The sequence below is a fragment of the Equus przewalskii genome, chromosome 15 (genome assembly GCF_037783145.1).
Source record: "Equus przewalskii isolate Varuska chromosome 15, EquPr2, whole genome shotgun sequence".
NCBI classification, from domain to species: domain Eukaryota; kingdom Metazoa; phylum Chordata; class Mammalia; order Perissodactyla; family Equidae; genus Equus; species Equus przewalskii.
Window position 1 is genome coordinate 48,353,879 of NC_091845.1, and position 20,651 is coordinate 48,374,529.

Genomic DNA, 20,651 nt, shown 5'->3' on the forward strand with positions numbered 1-20,651 from the left:
TTCATGCCTGCTAACAACATCTAGTCTGCTGGGCAGGGAGCAAGGAGTAACGTCGACTTTTAAGTCTTATTATTTAAGAAATATATTTCATAAGGCTATTGCTGCATAGACAGTGATTGCTCCGATGGATCTGGGCAAAGTAAATTGAAAACCTGATGGAAAGGAGTCACCATTCTAGATGTCATTAAGAACAGTTGTGACTCGTGGCAAGAGGTCAAAATAGCAACATTAACAGGAGTTTGGAAGAAGTTGAGTCCAAATCTCATGGATGACTTTGAGGGATTCAAGACTTCAGTGGAGGAACTACTGCAGATATAGTGGAAAGAGAAAGAGAACTAGAATTAGAAGTGGGGCCTGAAGATGTGGCTGAATTGTTACAATCTCATGACAAACCTTTAATGAATGAAGAGTTGCTTCACATGGATGAGAAAACAAGGTGATTTCTTTTTTATTTACTTTTTTGAGGAAGATTGGCCCTGAGCTAACATCTGTGCCTATCTTCCTCTATTCTATATGTGGGACACCTGCCACAGCATGGCTTGATAAGCAGTGCCATGTCCGCACCTTGGATCCAAACCAGTGAACCCCGGGCTGCTGAAGCACAGTGCATGAACTTAACCACTGCACCACAGAGCCAGACCCAAGAATCTAGTCCTGGTGATGATGCTCTGAAGATGGTTGAAATGACAACAAAGGATTTAGAATATTACATAAACTTAGTTGATAAAGTAGTGGCAGGGTTTGAGAGGACTGACGCCAATTTTGAAAGAAGTTCTACTGTGAGTAAAATGCTATCAAACAGCATCGCATGCTACAGAGAAATCATTCATGAAAGGAAGAGTTAACCAACGCGGCAAACTTCATTGTTGTCTTATTTTAAGACATTGCCACAGCTACCCCAACCTTCAGCAACCACCACCCTGATCAGTCAGCAGCCACCAGCATCGAGGCAAGACCCTCCACCAGCAAAAGGATTACAAATCTCTGAAGGCTCAGATGATGGTTAGCATTTTTTAGCAATAAAGTATTTTTTAATTAAGGTATGTACATGGTTTCTTTAGACATAATGCCATTGTACACTCAGCAGACTACAATATAGTGTAAACATAACTTTTATATGCCCTGGGAAACCAAAAAAGTTGTGACTCGCTTTATGGCCATATTCCAACTGTGGTGGTCTGGAACCAAATGTGCAGTATCTCCACGTATGCCTGTAGTCATTCAATAAACGCCTTCTGACAGCAAAAAGAGCAGTGTCTCCTAAATCCAGAAACATGTGGGCTTCTCTAGCAGATTCTTCAATCAGAAGACTTTCCTGATTAGTAGGATTATGATTAGGAAGTCTTTACTTCTCTCAAGATTTTAAAGAAAAAAACACACAAAGACACACAGTAAATGGTTGGGGAGTGAGAAATGAAGCAGAAGGTGAATACAAGAAATATAAAAATATCAAGAGAAATCTAATAGGAATCAATGACAATGATGTGCCATAAACTGAGTGTGATAACTCAGCAACCCTTTGCAACTGAGGTCCATAAAAAACCACAAAACAAAGGAAATCTCCCAAATTGGCCTCACTATTTCATGGAATTGTGTTGTAACGGGTAATCTACCAGCTAGATCACAGTCCAAAGAGCATAGTGACATATAACACTAATATACAGGGAAACTCAGACAGAGGTATTACCCTGAACATGGTACCAGTCTTACTAAGTAGAGTCCAAATCTACTAAGTTTATTCAAAGACAGGCTTCTGCCTAATCTTTGTCACCTTCTCTTCTATTCATTAATGCCCTTGCTCTGGCTACAAAACTCTGTGCCCAGCTGAGGCTGAGGGCTATGCCAACTTCACAGTAAATGGGGCCATCAGGAATAATGAAACCTGGAGGCCCTGGCTCTAGCTACAGACAGCAATATAACAGCAATTCCTGAACTACTGGCAAAAGAGCCAAAACCAGGTAAGGTATTTTAAAATTGCAAGAGTGGTTTAACATTAAGGCTCTATTTGTTCGTGGTAGGAATGTCAAATGGTACGTCCACTATGGAAAACAGTTCCTCAAAAAATTAAAACACAGAACTACCATATGATCCAGCAATTTCACTTCTGGGTATACACACCAAAGAACTGAAAGCAGGGACTCAAACACATATTTGTACATCAATGTTCATAGCAGCATTATTTACAACAGCCAAAAGGTGGAAAACATTCATCAAGAGATAAACAAAATTTGGTATATACATATAATGGAATACTGTTCAGCCTTACAAAGGAAGGAAATTCTCACACATTCTACAACATGGATGAACCCTGAAGGCATTATAAGCCAGACACGAAAGGACAAATACTGTACGATTCCACTTATGTGAGGTACCTAGAAGAGTTACATTCATGCAGATAGTAAGTAGATTTGTGGTTGCCAAGGGCCAGGAGGAAGGAGAATGAGGAGTTACTGTTTAACAAATACGGAGTTTCAGTTTGGGAAGATAAAAATGTTCTGGAGATGAATGGTGGTGATGATTGCACAACAATGTCAATGTACTTAATGCTGTGGAATTCTATAGTAAATTTTGTTATATATATTTTACATCACATAAAAAGACTATATGCATAATTCACTATAATAAAGATTAAATTGGAAAAACATACGATCTATCAATGTTTGACATCTAGATGTTTTAAAAGGCATTCGATAACAGTGAACATGCACAATAAGCTAGGAATAAGCCTAGGTCATTTCATCAGTGAAAGCCTTCCTGAAAGAGATAACTCCTATGCTACTTTACTTTTTGAAATTTGAGGCTTCTCTGTGGCCTGAAGTATGGACAATGTGTATAAATGAGTATTTTTCACCTAATATTTGTCCAAAACTGAAAGACGCTCATTGAAACCTCCCAATATTACTCTAATCCAGTTTCTTTTTGTATTATTTACACCAGTACTTGCTTTTATGTACGCTGATGCTACGCAACTGCTTGCACACAAGCATAGCAGTTAGAACACAACACTGTGTAATAGTAATATAATAATCCCAGTTTACTTTTTGTTTTAGATTTGCTTGGTTTATCTTTACCCATTTTTTTAACTTTTAATCTTTCTGAGTTGATTAATTAGTTGGCTTTAATTTTCTGATCCAATCTGAGAGTTTTACTTTCAATAATGGAGTATCTTACATTTGCATTTATTGTTATATAATTGCCCTGTCATCTTATTTTAAAGTTTCTTAGTTTTCTATCTTTTGCTATACAGTCTTTGTTTTTGTTTTGCTTTGTTTTGTTAGGGGAGAGAATTGGTCCTACTAGTGTTCACTTTATAATTTTACATATGCACGCATCTTCTCTATTGCCACCAGCTTGATTTGAAACAGTGTGCAGACAGCCCCTATGGAAGACGAAGAAATCAGTCCACTTAGACTGCTGCTCCTCTCTCTCCACTTCCCCTGTAATCCTCTAGTTGCTGTTGGCACATTCTTTGATTTTTATCTTTGTCTATTATAAAATCATTACATTTCATACACTGGGTAGCTTTATTTCAAGAATAATGTCTATTGCAATGTTTTGTAAAAGTAATTATCAGACTTCACTCTATGTTTAAATGGATTCACTGTTTTATAGGCAGTACACTCCTTGACATCAGTTTCAAAAGAATCTTTTCGGACTCCGTAACTCCTCAGATGAGGGAAACAATAGAAAGAATAAACAAATGGGACTTCATCAGACTAAAGAGCTTCTTCAAGGCAAGGGAAAACAGGATTGAAACAAAAAAACAACCCACTAGTTGGGAAAAAATATTTACAAGTTATATATCCAACAAAGGGTTAATCTCCATAATATATAAAGAACTCACACAGCTCAACAACAAAAAAATCAAACAACCTGATCAAAAAGTGGGCAGGGGACATGAACAGACATTTCTCCAAAGAAGATATACGGATGGCCAATAGACACATGAAAAGATGCTCATCCTCACTAATCATCAGGGAAACGCAAATCCAAATTACACTAAGATATCACCTTATACCTGTTAGAATGGCAAAAATATCCAAAACAAAAAGTGACAAATGTTGGAGAGGTTGTGGAGAAAAAAGAACCCTCATACACTGTTGGTGGGAATGCAAACTGGTGCAGCCACTATGGAAAACAGTATGGAGATTTCTCAAAAAATTAAAAATAGAAATACCTTATGACCCAGCCATCCCACTACTGGGTATCTATTCAAAGAACCTGAAATCAGCAATTCCAAAAGTCCCATGCACCCCTATGTTCATCGCAGCATTATTTACAATAGCCAAGACATGGAAGCAACGTGAGTGCCCATCAACAGATGATTGGATAAAGAAGATATGGTATATATACACAATGGAATACTACTCAGCCATAAAAAAGGATAAAATCGTCCCATTCACAACAACATGGATGGACCTTGAGGGTATTATGTTAAGTGAAATAAGCCAGAGAGAGAAAGATGTACTCTGCACGACTCCACTCATAGGTGGAAGTTAAACATATAGACAAAGAGAACTGATTGGTGGTTACCAGGGGAAAGGGGAGATGGGGGGAGTGCACAAAGGGTGAAGTGGTGCACCTACAACATGACTAACAATAATGTACAACTGAAATTTCACAAGACTGTAAACTATCATAATCTTAATAAAAATTTTTTTTAAAAAAAAAGACAATGCCATAAATGGATTCACTGTTTAAAGTTTTCCCATGTTGTGAATTCTTTATTATTTGTTTCATCTTTCAATTAACTGGATTACATCTAAAGTAACTTTCAGGAAGGGTACATAGGTAGCTATATTTCTGAAGTTTTAACATATTGAGAGATCACCTTTCTATCATTAACTTGATGTGTTAATGACAACAAATCTGAGTAATGAATTCTTGGGTCACATCTTTTTACCTCAACACTTTGTAGATGGCATTTCATTTTCTTCAGGGATCTAATCTTGCTGAGATTTTTTGAGTCAGCCTCCAAAAGAATAAAATAACAGCAGCTAACATTTACTGAACATTTACTATTTGCCAGGTACCAAGCAAACAATGGTCCTAATAACCCAATGAGGCAAATGTTATTATTATCCAAATTTTGCCAATAAAACTGACCAAATGCAAGTATTTATAAAAACAAAGATACGAGCCAGATCTGACATGAAATCTGCGCTTTTCATGACTACAATCACCTTGCCAGTCCTATTATTCTAAGGTAAAGGGATAAACTCCAAGTAGGGCACAAGAAGTTTCTCGTGTGACCTGCTACTGGTGGGACCCTTCTGCAACTTCCTTACTAACTCAAGTACCCTGCCCCATGCTTTGATAAGAGAAGACATGTCAAATTAATATCCTTTTATAATTTAGTCCAAAGGTACTGTATTTTTTAGATATTATTGGAAGTTCTTTGATATAAGAATACAGACATTTCCTGATTTCAGTATAAATGATGTTTCTTTTCCTGTTCTTTTGGTATTATTTCTGATGGTTTTGAAGATGAGAAAAGTAAAAATGTATACTTTCTCTGTCATGATTTCTGGACTCCAGATAGATTGGAACCAAAAGAATTGGAGGCAGAGACACTCACTAGAGGCCTCTGCAATGCTACAGGTGTTCAGAGCTTCAGTAAAATCTAAGTAAAAGTTAAGAAAGAGAATCGATAAAAGTTGTTGACTCAAAGAAATTGAGAGAAAGAGAGAGAGATGACTCCTAGAATGTAAAATACAGGAAAGAAGGGAGAAAGTAATCAAGAATGTAGTTTGAGGCATCTCATTTACAATTCTATATACATTCCTCCCACATGACAGGTGCTTGAAGATTTGCTGAATTAAAGATTTGCCAGTGTGAACATGAATAGATCCTATAAACTAACACAGACATAGAAAATTAATGATATAGGTTCAGAGGCCCAGAATCTGAAAGAAAAGACCTAAGACCAATAAAGCTGTAAAATAAAAACAAAAAACAAAACTATTACTATTCAAAGTATACTCTTCAGGAAGCTGATCTCGACAGCTCTCAACATTTCATCACCATGACACTAATTAGGGTAAGGAGAGCTGACAGGTCCCTTTTAAAACTCTCTTTAAGGCTACTTGAATATGCTTTAATATCATTTGCTGATAAACTATTTAGGAGAAGGTAAGGCTTTTTAGTGGTTAGTTTTATATATTCCAGTGTAAAAAGAATTCTAGCATAGAAAAGATATATTAAAATATATATATGTATTTGTTTCATTCTGAATTAATTGCAAATTTAGAATTTGCAAGAATAGCACAAAGAACACCTGTCTGCCCTGCACCCAGATTTGCCAACTGTTAACATTTTGCCCAACATGCTTTACCACTCTCTTTTGCTTTCCCTAAACCTTTTGAAACTAAGTCCTAGACACATCCTTCACGATGTATTTCCTAAAAGAGAAGACATTCACTTAAATAATCACAGTACGATTTTCAAAATCAGGAAATTTAACACTGATAAAATACAATTATCTCATCTACAGCCCTCAAATGCTGCCAATTGTCCCAATAACGTCCTTTTCAGCAACTTTTGTTTATTTGATCTAAGATCACACATTTTGTTTTCATGACTCTTTAGTCTCCATTAATCTGGAACAGTTAGCTTCTCGGCCTTTGTCCTTTACAACACTAACATTTTTGAAGAACACAAGTCAGCTGTTTCACAGAATGTCCCTCAACTGGAGTTTGTCTGATATTTCTGCATGATGAGATTCAATGCTATGCTTTTTTGGCAGAAATATCACAGAAGCAATATCGTAGCCTTAGTGCATCACACCAGGAAGTGCAGCTTATCAGTAAGTCCCATTACTGGCAATATTAACCTTGATCACTTTGTTAAGGAGGAGTTTCTCCACTACAAAGTTATCATTTCTCGCTTTGTTACTAATAATTTGAGGGGAGATTCTTTTAACTACATAAATGTCCTATTCCTCATAAAACTTGCACTATTTTTATCATGCACTGATAACTCTTGTCCGAATCACTTATTACCATGATGGTTGCAAAATGATTTAACTCTTTCATTATTATAAATCTATTAGTTGACATTCTATGGTAAGACGTAGAAGTTCCTTTACACCCATGTATTTATTTACTTATTAAATGTACGGATTCTTATTTAATTGAACAGGTTTATAGTCCATTTTATTTTGATACCAAATAGTCCCAGACACAGTAAGTTGGAGTTCCTTCAAGCTACTTTCTGTGTCCTTTTGACACGTCCCCACGATTTGTTTGAGCACTTCCTTGCTTTCTGGCACAAGATGTTCCATTTTGTAGTTCTCTGTACCATCCAGGGAATCAGCCACTTTTCCACATGCTGAGTTCTTTCAGCAGGAAACGTTTTTTTTAGAAACCAAGATCTGGTCTCAAGGTACACTCACTGCTAGTAACCTATCACCACTTCTAGGCCCTTTCAGCAGAACGAGCTGGCAGATATATAACATTTTTCTAAGTTATATTTTGAAAAATTATATCCAACTTAAGAAAAACAATATACTTTCCACTATAGCATTTGGCCAACACATATTTAACAGAAGTATCCACACAAAAAAACTGTTTAGTGAAATGCTCTTAATTTAATGATAGTTAATTTTTCCTTTTAAACTTTGTATGAATTTTCTTCTACACAGTAAGTTAGTCACATAAATTTTGCAATTTTATGAAAACAAGGCACACTCATAACTGTAATTTGATCACTTGACATTTAGAAGTCAAAGCTAGGAGAACCTCTTTTTCAATGGTAAGAGTAAAGAGAATTTAACAAAGCTCAAGAATAATTAATATTTGAAAAATAAGAGAATACAGGGAGCTTTAAGCTATTTTTTTCTTCTAACATTACAAAAAAATACTAAAATTAAGTTAGCAAGTTGATCAGAAGAGATAAATTAATCTTTTTAAAATACTGACTCCTTTGCCACTCCTTCCCTCCCATAAGAACTGCTGGAATATTCTGAGGGTGTGAGCACCTATGTGAACACTTTGGATACTTACATATCACTGCACATCTGATCCAGAGCGGTTGATAATAAGCAAGTTAAGTGGGACAGAATACACCTTAAAGTTGTTTTTGCTTTCTTAAATCTGTTTTCTCAGGTCACTCAATTTTATCACAGGCTTTCTTAAGTAATCATTTAACCTAACCAGCATCTATTAAATATCTACTTTATTCCTGGAGCTGAGCCAGGTGCTCCCTCCAAATACATCTTCTCTTTGACCTTACTGGGCAGTCCTTCAATCCCTCTCTTTTCACGTACGCTATCACCTGTTCCTCCTCACTTCACTTCATTTCCCACCCTATGTAGATCTCACAGTACATCAGTTCAGCCACCCTCTTGGCAGAATCCTCAATTTTAGACATCAACAATAGATGTCTAAAGCTCTCACACCACTAATTATACTCTCTTATATCTTTATTCTCTCTTTCCTTCAGTCTATAAAGTTCTCAAATATCTTGCATGTAAAAAATCTTCTTTTTAAAAAATCCAAGTATCTAAAAGTTTTCCTCCCCTTACTCATTGCAATCTGGATGTTATCCTTAACTTTTTCCTCTTCTTCATCCAACAAGTTAATTCATGGTTCCTCTTTCTTGTATTTCTCTATTCATCCTCACCGCAACTGCGTGAGTTCAGCCATGTCTGTTTCCACAGGACTGCTGCAGTAATGTCCCAATTCACCTCCATGCCTCAAACCTCTCCTTCCAACATCCCCGTCCTCACCTACCTCTCTACATAGTGCTGCCAGAATACTTTTTATAAAACCCAAAACAAATAAATTGTCTCTCATGTTTAAAACAAATCTATGACTTCTCAGTGTCTAAACATGAAAATTCAAGTCTTCATGGAATACAAAGCCCTCTATTATCTGGCCCCTGTCTTACTTGTTGTAGAAATCCTCATCCCTCCTGAGCCACCCATACTTTCTTGAACCATAAGCTCAAGTCTTTATCAACAATACCTGAACCCCAGAACTACGCTGTTGATGACGAATATCCTGTGCTCACACTGTTCCATCTTCTGGAATTTCCATGCTCCCCTCCTGACACATTTTACTCTTACTCACCTGTCAAGATCTAGCTCAAAAGTCTCTTCCTCTGTTAAGTCTTCCCAGCTCACACAAATAGAGCTAGTCAGCCTTTCGTCACTCCACTTCACTCATGTATTTCTCTCTATTACAGCATATCCCAATTTAAGGTAATTCATTAACAGCATGTCTATAAACTGTGAGCTCCTTGTAGGCAATGGTTGCTTTTTAATCCATCACTATATCCTCTATGCCAATCATTCCAACAGGTGTTCAATAAATACTACTGAATAAATGAAATTAAAAACAGAATACAGAATGAGATTATAATCCCATAAAAACAACATAAGCCTGAATGTTAAAACATGTTCCTACCTGGTAACTAACTGTTTTCTTTCCATCACTTGCAGTGTGAGGTAAGGTCAATGGTCCAGAGACTATCCAAACATCTTCAAACCTCTCTGTCAGTTCTCGACAGTACATTTCTATTCTGAAAAACAAGGCAAAAATATGTATGATGTTCTCAGACATATATGTAGAGAAGAAACAAACCATATCAACTTCCTAGGAAAGAAACCAAGAATAGTGAATTTAAGAAATTAACGTAAACAAGAGAATACTGCACAAACATTATAAGCACATAAGCAGTGACTGTCCCAGTTTCCTACTGCACAAAAAGACTTAAAAATCACACAATTAAGATAACTATCTACACTTTCCTATGTGCATTTAGCATGCATTTTAAAGCTGAAATTTTGTTTTATTTTCTCTTATTTTTCTATGTCATAGTTCTCAAATAAACTTTTTTCAAGAATTATATATCATTCCAATAAGTTGCTATACCTTATTTATTTAACCATTCCTATTGTGGGACAACTGGAGTTATCCTAACATTTCTTATATAATGTAACACTGTATTAATTCCTTAGGATAAATTTCAAGGGCCAAAATTACTTTATTGAATAAATATTTTAATGATGCTTGATTATATATCAAACTAATATTTCTAATGAGACTGTATCAATTTACTCTATAAACTCCAAAATATGACACAGCAGTTTCACAACAATCTTTACAACACTGGACTTATCACTTAAAAACTGTTTTTGCTAATTTACTAGATAAAAATGGCAAGTAGTTTTAATATGCACTTTCTTATACTGCAGTCGAAGAGATTTATGAGAGATAACAATGCATGTCATCATTCTTCAGTTTCTGTATCTAAAAAGTAAAATCAACATTATTATATCTTATAGTATGTATGCCCAATTATAAGGTAAATTTTTCCTCCCAAAAATATATCCCTTGGTAAAGGAAAATGTTAAATGTTTCCACAGGTATGCAATCAGCCAGAAGATGGAAAGGAAACTATAGGACAAACATCCTAGACCTTGAACAAATAATTTGCAAGGGGAAAAAAAAAGAGGAAGGTAAACCTACAGATTAAAAAAAAAATTAAAGACAATCAGGGAAATTTGAAGACTGATTGTAAAACTGCTAATAAGGAAGTACTATTAAACTGTTCGGGGGCAATAACAGTACTGGTGTTATATTTTAAAAGAGTCCTTATCTTCTAAAAATATTTACTTATGAAATACTTATGTATAAAATTATATATTTTTCACCTGCTTAAAATAATCTGAGCAGGGGAAAGGGAGCGTATGTAGATGAAATAAATGTGGGCCGTGACTAATAATCATTGAAGTCTCTTTTAGTGTGGGCTGCTCTCTTAATTACTTTAAACCACAAAGTACTGTGGGGAAAACACAATAGCCTGAAACAACCTCCAGCAGTACTCGTTTCAGATGCTTAGACAGTACCCCCTGACAGAAGTGCTTAAAAAGTATCCAAAAAACGCAGAAAGTCCAGATGAATTTACAGTTAGGTTTTATCAAAAACTGGTTAATGGTTATGTTTAATTGTACCAAAACTTTTTTTTTTAAAAAAAAAAAGCTCAGCAACTCTTGATTCTTGAAATAAGGAGGAGAGAAAAATATAGTGTTCTCTGGACATATTCAAAAATATTTTATTGCCTCAGTAATAATATTTTGAGTAGCTTCTTCCAGAACTTGACTTCTGATCAGTGGTAAACATGATCAAAATGGCTGGCTATGTTTTGAAGTCTGTACTCCCATAGAAAACCGTACTCCTGAAATATAGCAAAAGAAAAACCTAGTCCAAAGTACGTACCTTTAGTAGTTTAAGCTTTGGAAAAACAAAGACAGAAACAGTTGACGGACACACTAGTACATTCTCCCACAGAATCACATTTTAAAAACTCTCACCCCTCACCTGTTCCAATATCCAGCATTATTATCAAAATTCTGTGGCACAATATTAGAAAGGTAAAATGTTTCAGCCATGGCTTTCTGTGAAAAGAAATTAAAATAGTAACTTGCACTGAAATGTCCTCCTCTTTGAGAGATTTTACAAAGCAGACACAGAAAAACAGTTCCTTATTTATACTTTAGCTCTAGGCAATTACAGTGACTACTTGTTTTGATAAATGAAAGCCAGAGCCATTCCAGGACAGAAAGCTCAATAATGATTATTCAAAATAAGTAGTTTGGTATGCTAGCTTTCTTTATAATTTATAAAATTCAAACCTATGTAGTCTCGAAGAACTAAACATTTCCAATATAAAACTAAAGAGTAAATTCTGGTTTTAAGCCTCTGGCAAAGGGTTTCTTGGTAAAGGTCAACTTTCAAGAATTTTATTAAGTAGGAGAGTACAAACATATTAGTTCAAAAGCGGCAGAGAAAAATTTCTTGTTCTTCTGCATTTCTGGCCACTATGTGTTCATTTATTTCACACTTCTGACCCATAAATACAAGGCTCTATCATTGTATTTCCTTTCACCGATCTATACTGCCAAAGCTACCAATTACCTTCTCTTCAAGCAGTGGCTCTCAACCTTGAATGCATGGTGGAATAACTTAGGGCTTTAAAAATACTGATTCCAGGGTTCCACCCCCCCAGTTTCTAATTTAATTGCTTTGGGTTACAGGTCTGGCCATTAGGATTTTTTAAAACTTCCCCAGGTGACTACTGAGTATCCAAGGTTGGGAACCACTATCTTAACATTAATAATCACCTACACTTCATGAAATAAATGTAAATGCCATAAAAGACATTTCTCTCCTTTCTGGCAGATAAATTATCCTAAATTAAAGGAGACTAGAAAGATATGACAACTAAACATACTATGTGATTCATGACTGGATACTGGATCAAAAAAAAGCTGTAAAAGACATACTTGGGACAATTTGGCACACATGAATTGTATATTAGACAATATTATTGTACACATACAAAAATACTTTTGCACATATTTCTTGGTATAATGATACTCTCATCATATATATAAATATCTTCTTTCTTAGATGATACAATCCCTTGAGTGATCTATTTAGGAATGAAGTGTTATGATGTGTGCAATTTACTGTCCATGTTTTAAAAAAAATTAATATACATATATATGCATATGTAAGGTAAATGTATTAAAATGTGTTTGCCGTGCTATCTTCTCAACTTTCCTACAGGTCAAAATATTTCTGCTGTACTCTTTTCAACTTTTCTACATGTCTGAAATTTTTCAAAATAAAAATTAGTAGCTTTAGCTCCTAGTGGCTTTCCAGTTCCCTTTTACACAGCATTTAGTTTTCCTCACTCAACCTGTAACAATGTCTCAGCATCTGAACAAAAAACGGAATTAGAGTCAGGAAGAAAAATACAAAATAGAATATGGAAAGTCTCAAATTTTAAGGTTTGGCTCCTAAGTTCTTAATCTACAAGTCCCATGGGACGCATAATCCCAGCCCCACATTCCCATCCCTCCCCAAAAATATGCCTACAGATGAAAATTTGTTATTTCCTGCTGGAGCCATGTGTCCTCGTGACCACCCACTTCCAACATAGTCCTCGTTTAAGGCACTGAAGGTTGGAGGGATGTTGGGATCAGGCTTGAATTTACAATGTTTTCTGTCTGCATCACCTGAAGAAAAACACACAAAACGGGTAAGCTGTCAGTGGACAAACATCCCTCAAGATTCTCTAAGCAAGGCAAGCTGGTTGCTGCTGGCTGGTATCTCTCTAAGCAGCTAGTAGTTAGTGATTGCGTGCATGTCTCAAGTTCCTGGGATAGTTCAGATACTTCATCTGAATTTAGCAAGGCCTAGTCTAGGAAAGAATGCTTTTCATACAGTGTAGCTATCTCATATACTTTTGTTTCTGGCCTTTTAAGTTAAAGGAAAAATGCCCTGGATAGGATTTAAGTAAAAACAATGACCAAATAGCTAAACTGTATAAAAAGCTCAGGTACTAAATAAACTCTTGCTTTTTAAAAAAGACCTCTATGTACTGTATTTTGTACAACTGTATTTGACAAGTTTGTATGTACTGAAATAATGGATATATATAGACACAAAACAATTTGTTCTGGGCAGGAATAGCCTAGGGCAGGGGGAGAGTGTCTCTGTTATCTTGCTTACTGCCTCTTAAGCCATGACAAAACAAACATTTAGGTTATGAGCTCAATCCAGAAATTCCTGAAATAAAACATCTGAGTACCACATGGGAGAGAAGAAATCTCAATTTTATTTATATTCTGATACCTCAAGAATAGTTTGCCACTGTAGACATCAGCAAATCCTAACACTACATTCTCCACTGTCATTAGGACAGATCTTGTTAAGCTACAAAAATTATGAGGAAAAATGGAATATACTCAGGCCGCTACTCAAAAAAGTGTAAATGGAGATCAATGAAGTCACTGATTCCAATGTCATTTCATTCACCCAAGGAAAATTTAAAATCATCAGATCCCCAGGTTCAAAGTATCTAATATATAGCTTGTCAGAATCACTTCATAAAGAAAAAAATAACTGGGGGTCAGCCCGGTGGCACAGCGGTTAAGTTTGCATGTTCCACTTCTGCGGCCCAGGGTTCACTGGTTCGGATCCCAGGTCAAGCCATTCTGTGGCAGGTGTCCCACATATAAAGTAGAGGAAGATGGCCACGGATGTTAGCTCAGGGCCAGTCTTCCTCAGCAAAAAGGAGGATGGGCGGCAGATATTAGCTCTGGGCTAATCTTCCTCAAAAAAAGAAAAGAAAAGAAAAAAAGAACTGGTAACACAGCACAAGTATTAGTAAAGTTCTCTAAGTGTCATTACCATTGGAATCGCTTCCTTGTATGCCTGGTTATCTTTGCCTGGTGCTCACTGCCCTTGAAAAAACATTTGTAGGAATTTCCAAAGGTCTAGGATGAAGATGCCTTCCTTGAGAAAGGATGTAAATTTACTTCTGTCAAGTGTCTGGAGGCAAACCAGTGGGGGACAACATTAAACCAAGTTCAGGGCTTAAGGTTCCTTGATCTATTCAGGCTACATGGCTTTGGGCTACAAGTCTGCATCATAGCCAGTCTGTGGCCTCAACTTCTCTGGAATAAGCTTTTTATTTTCCTTTTGACCCTTCCCTGCTCAGTGCCAAGACAACCTTCTATAAGTCCCCTGTGGTAGACAGGCAGATTAATGCTGGTTCGTCCTTCCCCGAGGGTGCAGCTCTCTGGGGTTCCAGGTTAACATATGGGGAGGATATCTTAGACAGTCTACCTTGGTGAGCCTTGAGTCTGGCGTTCAGTCCCCCTCACCCTGTAAGGCTGCAGAACAAAAGAAACGCGGCTTTGGTTTGCCAGGACTGCCCTTACCTTTCTCGATGCTGGCCTTCACCCAGATATTGGCCTGGCAATTCACCACTATCATGCTGGCTCTCTTCCTCTTCTTTCTTAGAGATTTTTTTCTCTATACTTTTTACATACTGAGAATAACATTTCTCATTGTTTTTAGCAGGAGAGTAAGTCTGAATAATTTAGTCTGTCATTACTGAAAACAGAAGACTCTTTACACTGAAATCAAGTAATCACAGGTATCTTGCTCCTGTTCTCAAATAACATTATTTTACCGCCTCAAAAGTACACAGCTCACAGGATTTACAATAAGAAATGCAGTGCTTTCCTCATATGCCTCTGAAAATGATAACTTAAGAGCACGATAAAATTAGTAAAGCCAAAGTTCCTTACATCTTGGGAATATTTCTGTATTTAAAGGAAATTCATTAAACTTGAGACTAAATCAAGAATTTCTCTTGACGTAAACTTATAATCAACTCTCAGGTGCTATGATAAAGTTTACACCTGCATCAGTTTCCCTCCACCAGCAAGCACGTTCCAAACTTCCTGCTATTCTGCTGGTTGGTTTGCACTCTAGAAACGACACATTCACATTTTAACATCACCATTCTAATATACATAAGCATAGCATGAATTGTAAAGCAGAGAAGAAACAATTTGTGGGCCACACAGCAAACTAAAAGGCAAATAACAAAATGGGACTTAAACAACTATAACAAAAGGTAATATACTTAATATAGAAAAGAACTCTGATAAATCAATTCAAAAAAGAATTATCTCAACTGAAAACGGTAAGACTAATCTACAAAAAAACAGTAATTCACAAAATATTAACCCTCACCGGTAACCAATAAACACAAATGAAATCAGCTATTAAACTTGTAAAGCTCAATAATACTCATTATAGGTAAGGGTTGGGAGAGACGAGGACAAAGAGTGATGATGGGAGTGTAAATTGGAATAATCTATCTAGAAACCAATTTGACATTAAATATCAAGATCTGGTCATCTTAATTACAAGAATCTACCAAGACATAAGGACATATGAACAGACTTACACACCTGCCTACCTCTCCAGTCTCATTTCCTATCATATTCTCCCTTGCTCCAGCCACTCTGGCTTTCTTTTAGTTCCCTAAAGGAACAAAACTCGTCACATTGGGGCCTTCAAAGATGCAACGGTGCTTTTTTTTCTGCCTGGAATGCTCTTCTCCACATCTCATGGCCCACTCAACTCCTCTGCCTAGCCAGCCACCCCTTCAGGCTACTTTCTCAGAGAAGTCTCGCTAATCAGAATCAGGTTCTCCTGTTATAATCTCTTATCATATTCTTTACTGTTCCTTAATTACACTAATCCAACTTGCAATCACTTTTCCTTCAGAACAGTTATTATCAATAGTAATTATATATTCACAATTATTTGTTTGATAGGTCAACCCACCCCCTTCCCAACTCAAAGTGCCACAGCGGGATAGAGACCATCTACTCTGGTCACTGATATATCCCGAAGGCTTAGCACAGTGCCAGACACATGGTAGGCACTTAAAAAATATTTGTGGAGGTAATGAATGAATGGTGCTCACTGCAGCAATATTTATGACAGAGCCTCCAATTTGTGTGTGAAGATACAGATCCTCTCAGCCCCTGAGACAGCTGGGAAGGGTCTGGGGCTCCCTGGCTGCCAGGAAGGGTCTATTTATCTAGTAAGCCATACAAACATCATCATTTTCTAAATGCGCGGTAATGTGAAAAAAGGTTGAGATTATCAATAATCCCTGTTCTAAATTTGGAAACATCTTTCATCAATGCCTTTACTTCTAACCACCTACCCATTATCTTGCTTTTGGATATATGTTCAAGAACCCATCTAGGCACCCGCTTTGACTGATCATAAGACAAAGCATGATTAGTGTAACACCTAGTTTCTGTTCCAGTTAAAGGGAATCCAAATTGTTCCAAGAGAGCCTTTTCTGCAGAACCTAAAAATGGAAAAAAGGGGGAAAAGAACAAAAATAAGAAATAGCGACTATTATTAGAAACAAAAAATTCTAAGTAAAGGGAGAGGAGTGAGACTTAACAAAAGACTGACTCAAAAGTCTAATGGACCAGGACAACTCATTTTTGCAAACGCTTACAAAGCAGAGGAAAGACACAACAGGCAAAATACTGGCTTTGTCTATGATCAACTGCATAGTTACATCAAGATAAACTGCAGCTATCTCATTAACTTTTAAATAAGGACCTTATCTTACTGGTCTTTCACATAAAATTTCCAAATCTCTGCCCCACAAAGTACTGTGTATACCACAGAAGTAAAGGAAAAACTCCCGTCACTACTTGTCACTGATATGATTGAACAGGAAAGAGCCTACCTACTCATCACTTTTTAATAGCGAGGGGACAAAAGCACAGTCTTTTAAATTTTTTTTAAAAGATCATTATTCATTGACACTCTTCCTCAATGTTCTGGTACTGAAGCAGACGTGTGCTGCAGCAAGACAGTGGTAAAACTGGTACCGTTTTTCCTAGCGAGGGAAACCCAGCACGCGTTTAACTGGAAGTCAATTTCAGAATAATCCTCTCTTGATGCCTTCTCTAGTCTTCAAGCCATCAGAGGTGTCTTGCTAAATGCCCAGTATCAGAAGGAGCAAGTTAAACTAGCACGTCGGGGAAAGCGTAAAAAGGAGCGTGAATTCATTTTCTTTATCAAATATAAGGTATCCCCTGGTAACGTGATGACATATACTTTAAAGAAGGGCTGGCAGGTATTCTTCATCTGAACGATGACAAAATGAGGACAATTAACTAATCTGATAAAACTATGTTAACTTAGTCATTCATTCATACTTATTGAACGCAATTGTGTACCAAGTACCGTGCTGTGGACACGGTGGAGACTACATTGGACACAGTCCGAGCTCCTAAGGAGCTAACAATCTAGTGGAGGACCCAGACATTAAAACATACAAATCGTGATAAATACTCTGGGGGCAGAAGGAGAGAAAATGAAGATTCCACGGAAAGGAAGTGTACGTGAAGGAGGCAGGCGACACTCAAGGTGGAGAGAGGAGGCCAAAGCCAGGCAGATGGAGAGCCGCCCGGCGAGGATCAAGATTCACGCCCGAGGAAGAAGTCGGGCCCTAAACCCCGGGAAAGAAAAGCCGGCCCCAGACTTACCGCCGGGCTCCCTCACCGCCAACGCCGCCTCAGCGCCCTGACTCCGGAGGAACTGAACGGCCGTGAACCCGGCTCCCGCGGCGCCCACTACAGCTCCGGCCACGAAGGCACTCAAAAGGTGCCGGGAGCCTCTGAGACGGGAAGCAAAACTTTTGGCAGCCATCTTAACCAAGGCAACGTGCCTTTTGCCACAGCGCATGCGCATACCAGGTCTGAGGTGTGAAGGCCAATCACAACAGCGGGACCAAGACACGCATGCGCAATCTGGAGTCGCCGTGGCCTGAGTCTCTCAGGAGACGCCGGAGGTCCAGAGCGCAAGCTCACGCGCCTCTCCGCTGAGGGCCTCGCGCGCCCCCTGGTGACAAACTTTGAGGCCCAGGAGCAATCCCACCTTCACCCCTGGTCCACTTGACTGGATGATGAGGGAGCATGACATCTTTAGGGCTCAGTAGTGTGCATACATATCCTGAGAAGAAAATACCTTTAGTCTAGGCCCACTTAAAAGGTGAGTAAACCACTTGCGCATGGTTACACTAAGGTCCCTGGAGCCAAGATTCCAACTCAGGTCTGATTCCAAAACCTGTGCCACATTGGCTATCTTGATGACACCTGTCTTTGAAGTCACATGTAATACAAATATTAACTTCTAAAAATAGCTTTGTACCTGCTAAGGAGTTTCTTGACAAGACAGTATGGTGACGAGCCATGGTGGCTTAGGACCCTGAGTGCAAGGGGTTTGGATCCTCAACCAACCACTGTCGGTCCACCTTGGATGTGTTGCTTCACTTTTGTAGGCTTCCGCTTCCTCTCTTTTAAATGGGGATAATCGACCATAGGGTTCTTGCGAGGATTAAAGGATATTAACCATATAAAAGCGTTTAGGGAAGAACCTGGGGCATGTTAAGTGCTCTCTAAATGTTAACCACTTTTGAGTCATTTTTACTTTATCTTGATAGGATATAAAATCCAGATGGCTGAATGCCTGCTGACAAAGGAAGGATATATGCACTCCCACTGACAAATAGATGGATCTTCTTCCTTTTGCAGCGCAATCTCCAGCATTCCATGTGGACTTAGGTCACTAAGCAAGAGGCCATTTCTAACAACCAACTGAAAAAGGGTAGACATTGTTTAGACAGCTTCATGGCTCCATACCCCTTTCCCAGGCATACCTCTCCAGAAGTCATCTTGTATAATCCCCTGGGCCTCTGACCCTAACTGGCTGAGCTAGGTCAACCCAAGTCTTTCCAGGGATTTTGGATCTGGAACTCTCTCCAGGTAGCAAAGGTGTAACATGAAACTCTGGCACTGTACAGCCTTGTTTCCTGCTAAGTAGACAAAGGAGCAGATGCATCTGGTCTTGCACTGAGCAACAGTGGAAGAAATGCTGAGACAGAGGTGAAGGCCTGCATTGCTGTCACCCCAGCTGTGACCCCAACTTCCAAGGCTCCTGAAGCCCAGGCACATCCTGCCTTTCCCTGAGGCTTCTCTGGCCACTTGCCACAGGATCCTTCCAGTAAAGCCCCCTCTTGTTTAATGGTTTCTGTCATTTGCAACCAAGAGTCCTGATAAATACAACCCGGCAACACTGGTATCTGTAGGTTTCAAAGCTACTTCAGCAGCTTCCACCAGAATTTACTAAATACACACATTCACTTAAGAGGTATTTCTCAAGGCCCTCCTAAGTGCCATGCCCCATGCCAAACACTAGAAAGAGAAAGATAAATGGTAGGTGACTCTTCCTCATCCAGATCCTGTACTTGGGAACAACAGTGAACCCCACATTTGGGCCTGAGGTCAAGAATTGGAAGGGCTGCCTGACTTTGTGTAAGTAGCTCCCTCTGGGCCTGTTTGCCCACCATAAAGTGAAGTGACTGCACCAGTAGTTTTAAAACTGTAATCAGGGGGAACCCTAGTGTTCCACAGGGGTACTTGAGGCAGGTTGAATGGCTCTTGTGCCCTCTTCTACTTGCTCACTTGGGCAAGCCTGGTTTTATGCAGCAGCTTCTGTGTCCAGTTTCTTTGGGTGAAAGCAGCCTTTGCTGAAGGAAACATTTTACCAGATGACCCCACGGTCCAAACTTCCAGTGTTTCTAGCTCCAAAGTCCTCATTCAAAAATGTTAGCCTTTTGCCTTTGTCTCCTTCTCTGTGCTCGTCATTAGGGGCACTCACTAATGAAAGGTGAACTTGCTAAATCTGAAAGAGCAAAAAGGGCCCAAAGCTGGACAACTGGTCCCTAAATCAAGGGCCCTTTCATCAAAAGTTGTTCCCCAAGAGCTCCAAGCAGGTTGTTTAATCCTCATAATAAAGGGTAAATAAAAGGCATTAAATAACCCCACTCGAAGGCTTCAAAGCTGGTGTTTCTTCACTTAGCAAATATTAGTCATGGGCCAAAAAAATCTTTTATGTTACTGCAGAAAGCGGTGAGGTGATTTCTGGGATTTTCCTATTTTCTTTGTCAGTTAGTAGAGACTATCATCATCATTTTATTAGCAGGGAACCATGTTTTCATTTCCTGAGATAAGTCAGGAACTCCAAAACATGAGCCCTGGTTCAGATCTGGAGTGGTGCCCCATAAGTATATTTTTTAATAGCTCAGCAAGTGACCCTGGTACTCAGCCATGTTTGGAATGGCAGGGCTTGTATCCTGCAGGAGTCCTGAATATAACTTACTTTCTAGGCTTCTCTGCTCCACTTACAAAAATATTGCTCAGTCCTATAATTCTGCGAAGTATAGGACTGGGTGTGTGTGTG

The 20,651-nt window shown here is 38.3% G+C and overlaps 1 protein-coding gene across 2 annotated transcripts in view; it reads right to left on the reverse strand.

The window, feature by feature from the left end:
- EXOG (exo/endonuclease G) overlaps positions 1-18,177 on the reverse strand; it is a 32,566-nt gene extending 14,389 nt beyond the window's left edge. Inside the window, exons 1-5 of one of the 2 annotated variants that reach the window (XM_008535470.2) lie at positions 17,897-18,127; positions 16,549-16,698; positions 12,888-13,027; positions 11,325-11,401; positions 9,408-9,522 (exon numbers count right to left, since the gene is read on the reverse strand). In XM_008535470.2, coding sequence (XP_008533692.2) covers positions 9,408-9,522; positions 11,325-11,401; positions 12,888-13,027; positions 16,549-16,698; positions 17,897-18,101 — 687 coding nt within the window. In that variant the 5' untranslated portion in view covers positions 18,102-18,127. Of the gene's footprint in view, positions 1-9,407; positions 9,523-11,324; positions 11,402-12,887; positions 13,028-16,548; positions 16,699-17,896 lie in introns of both variants that reach the window. The other variant, XM_008535471.2, reaches the window with a different exon arrangement.
- Between the last annotated feature and the right edge of the window lie 2,474 nt (positions 18,178-20,651).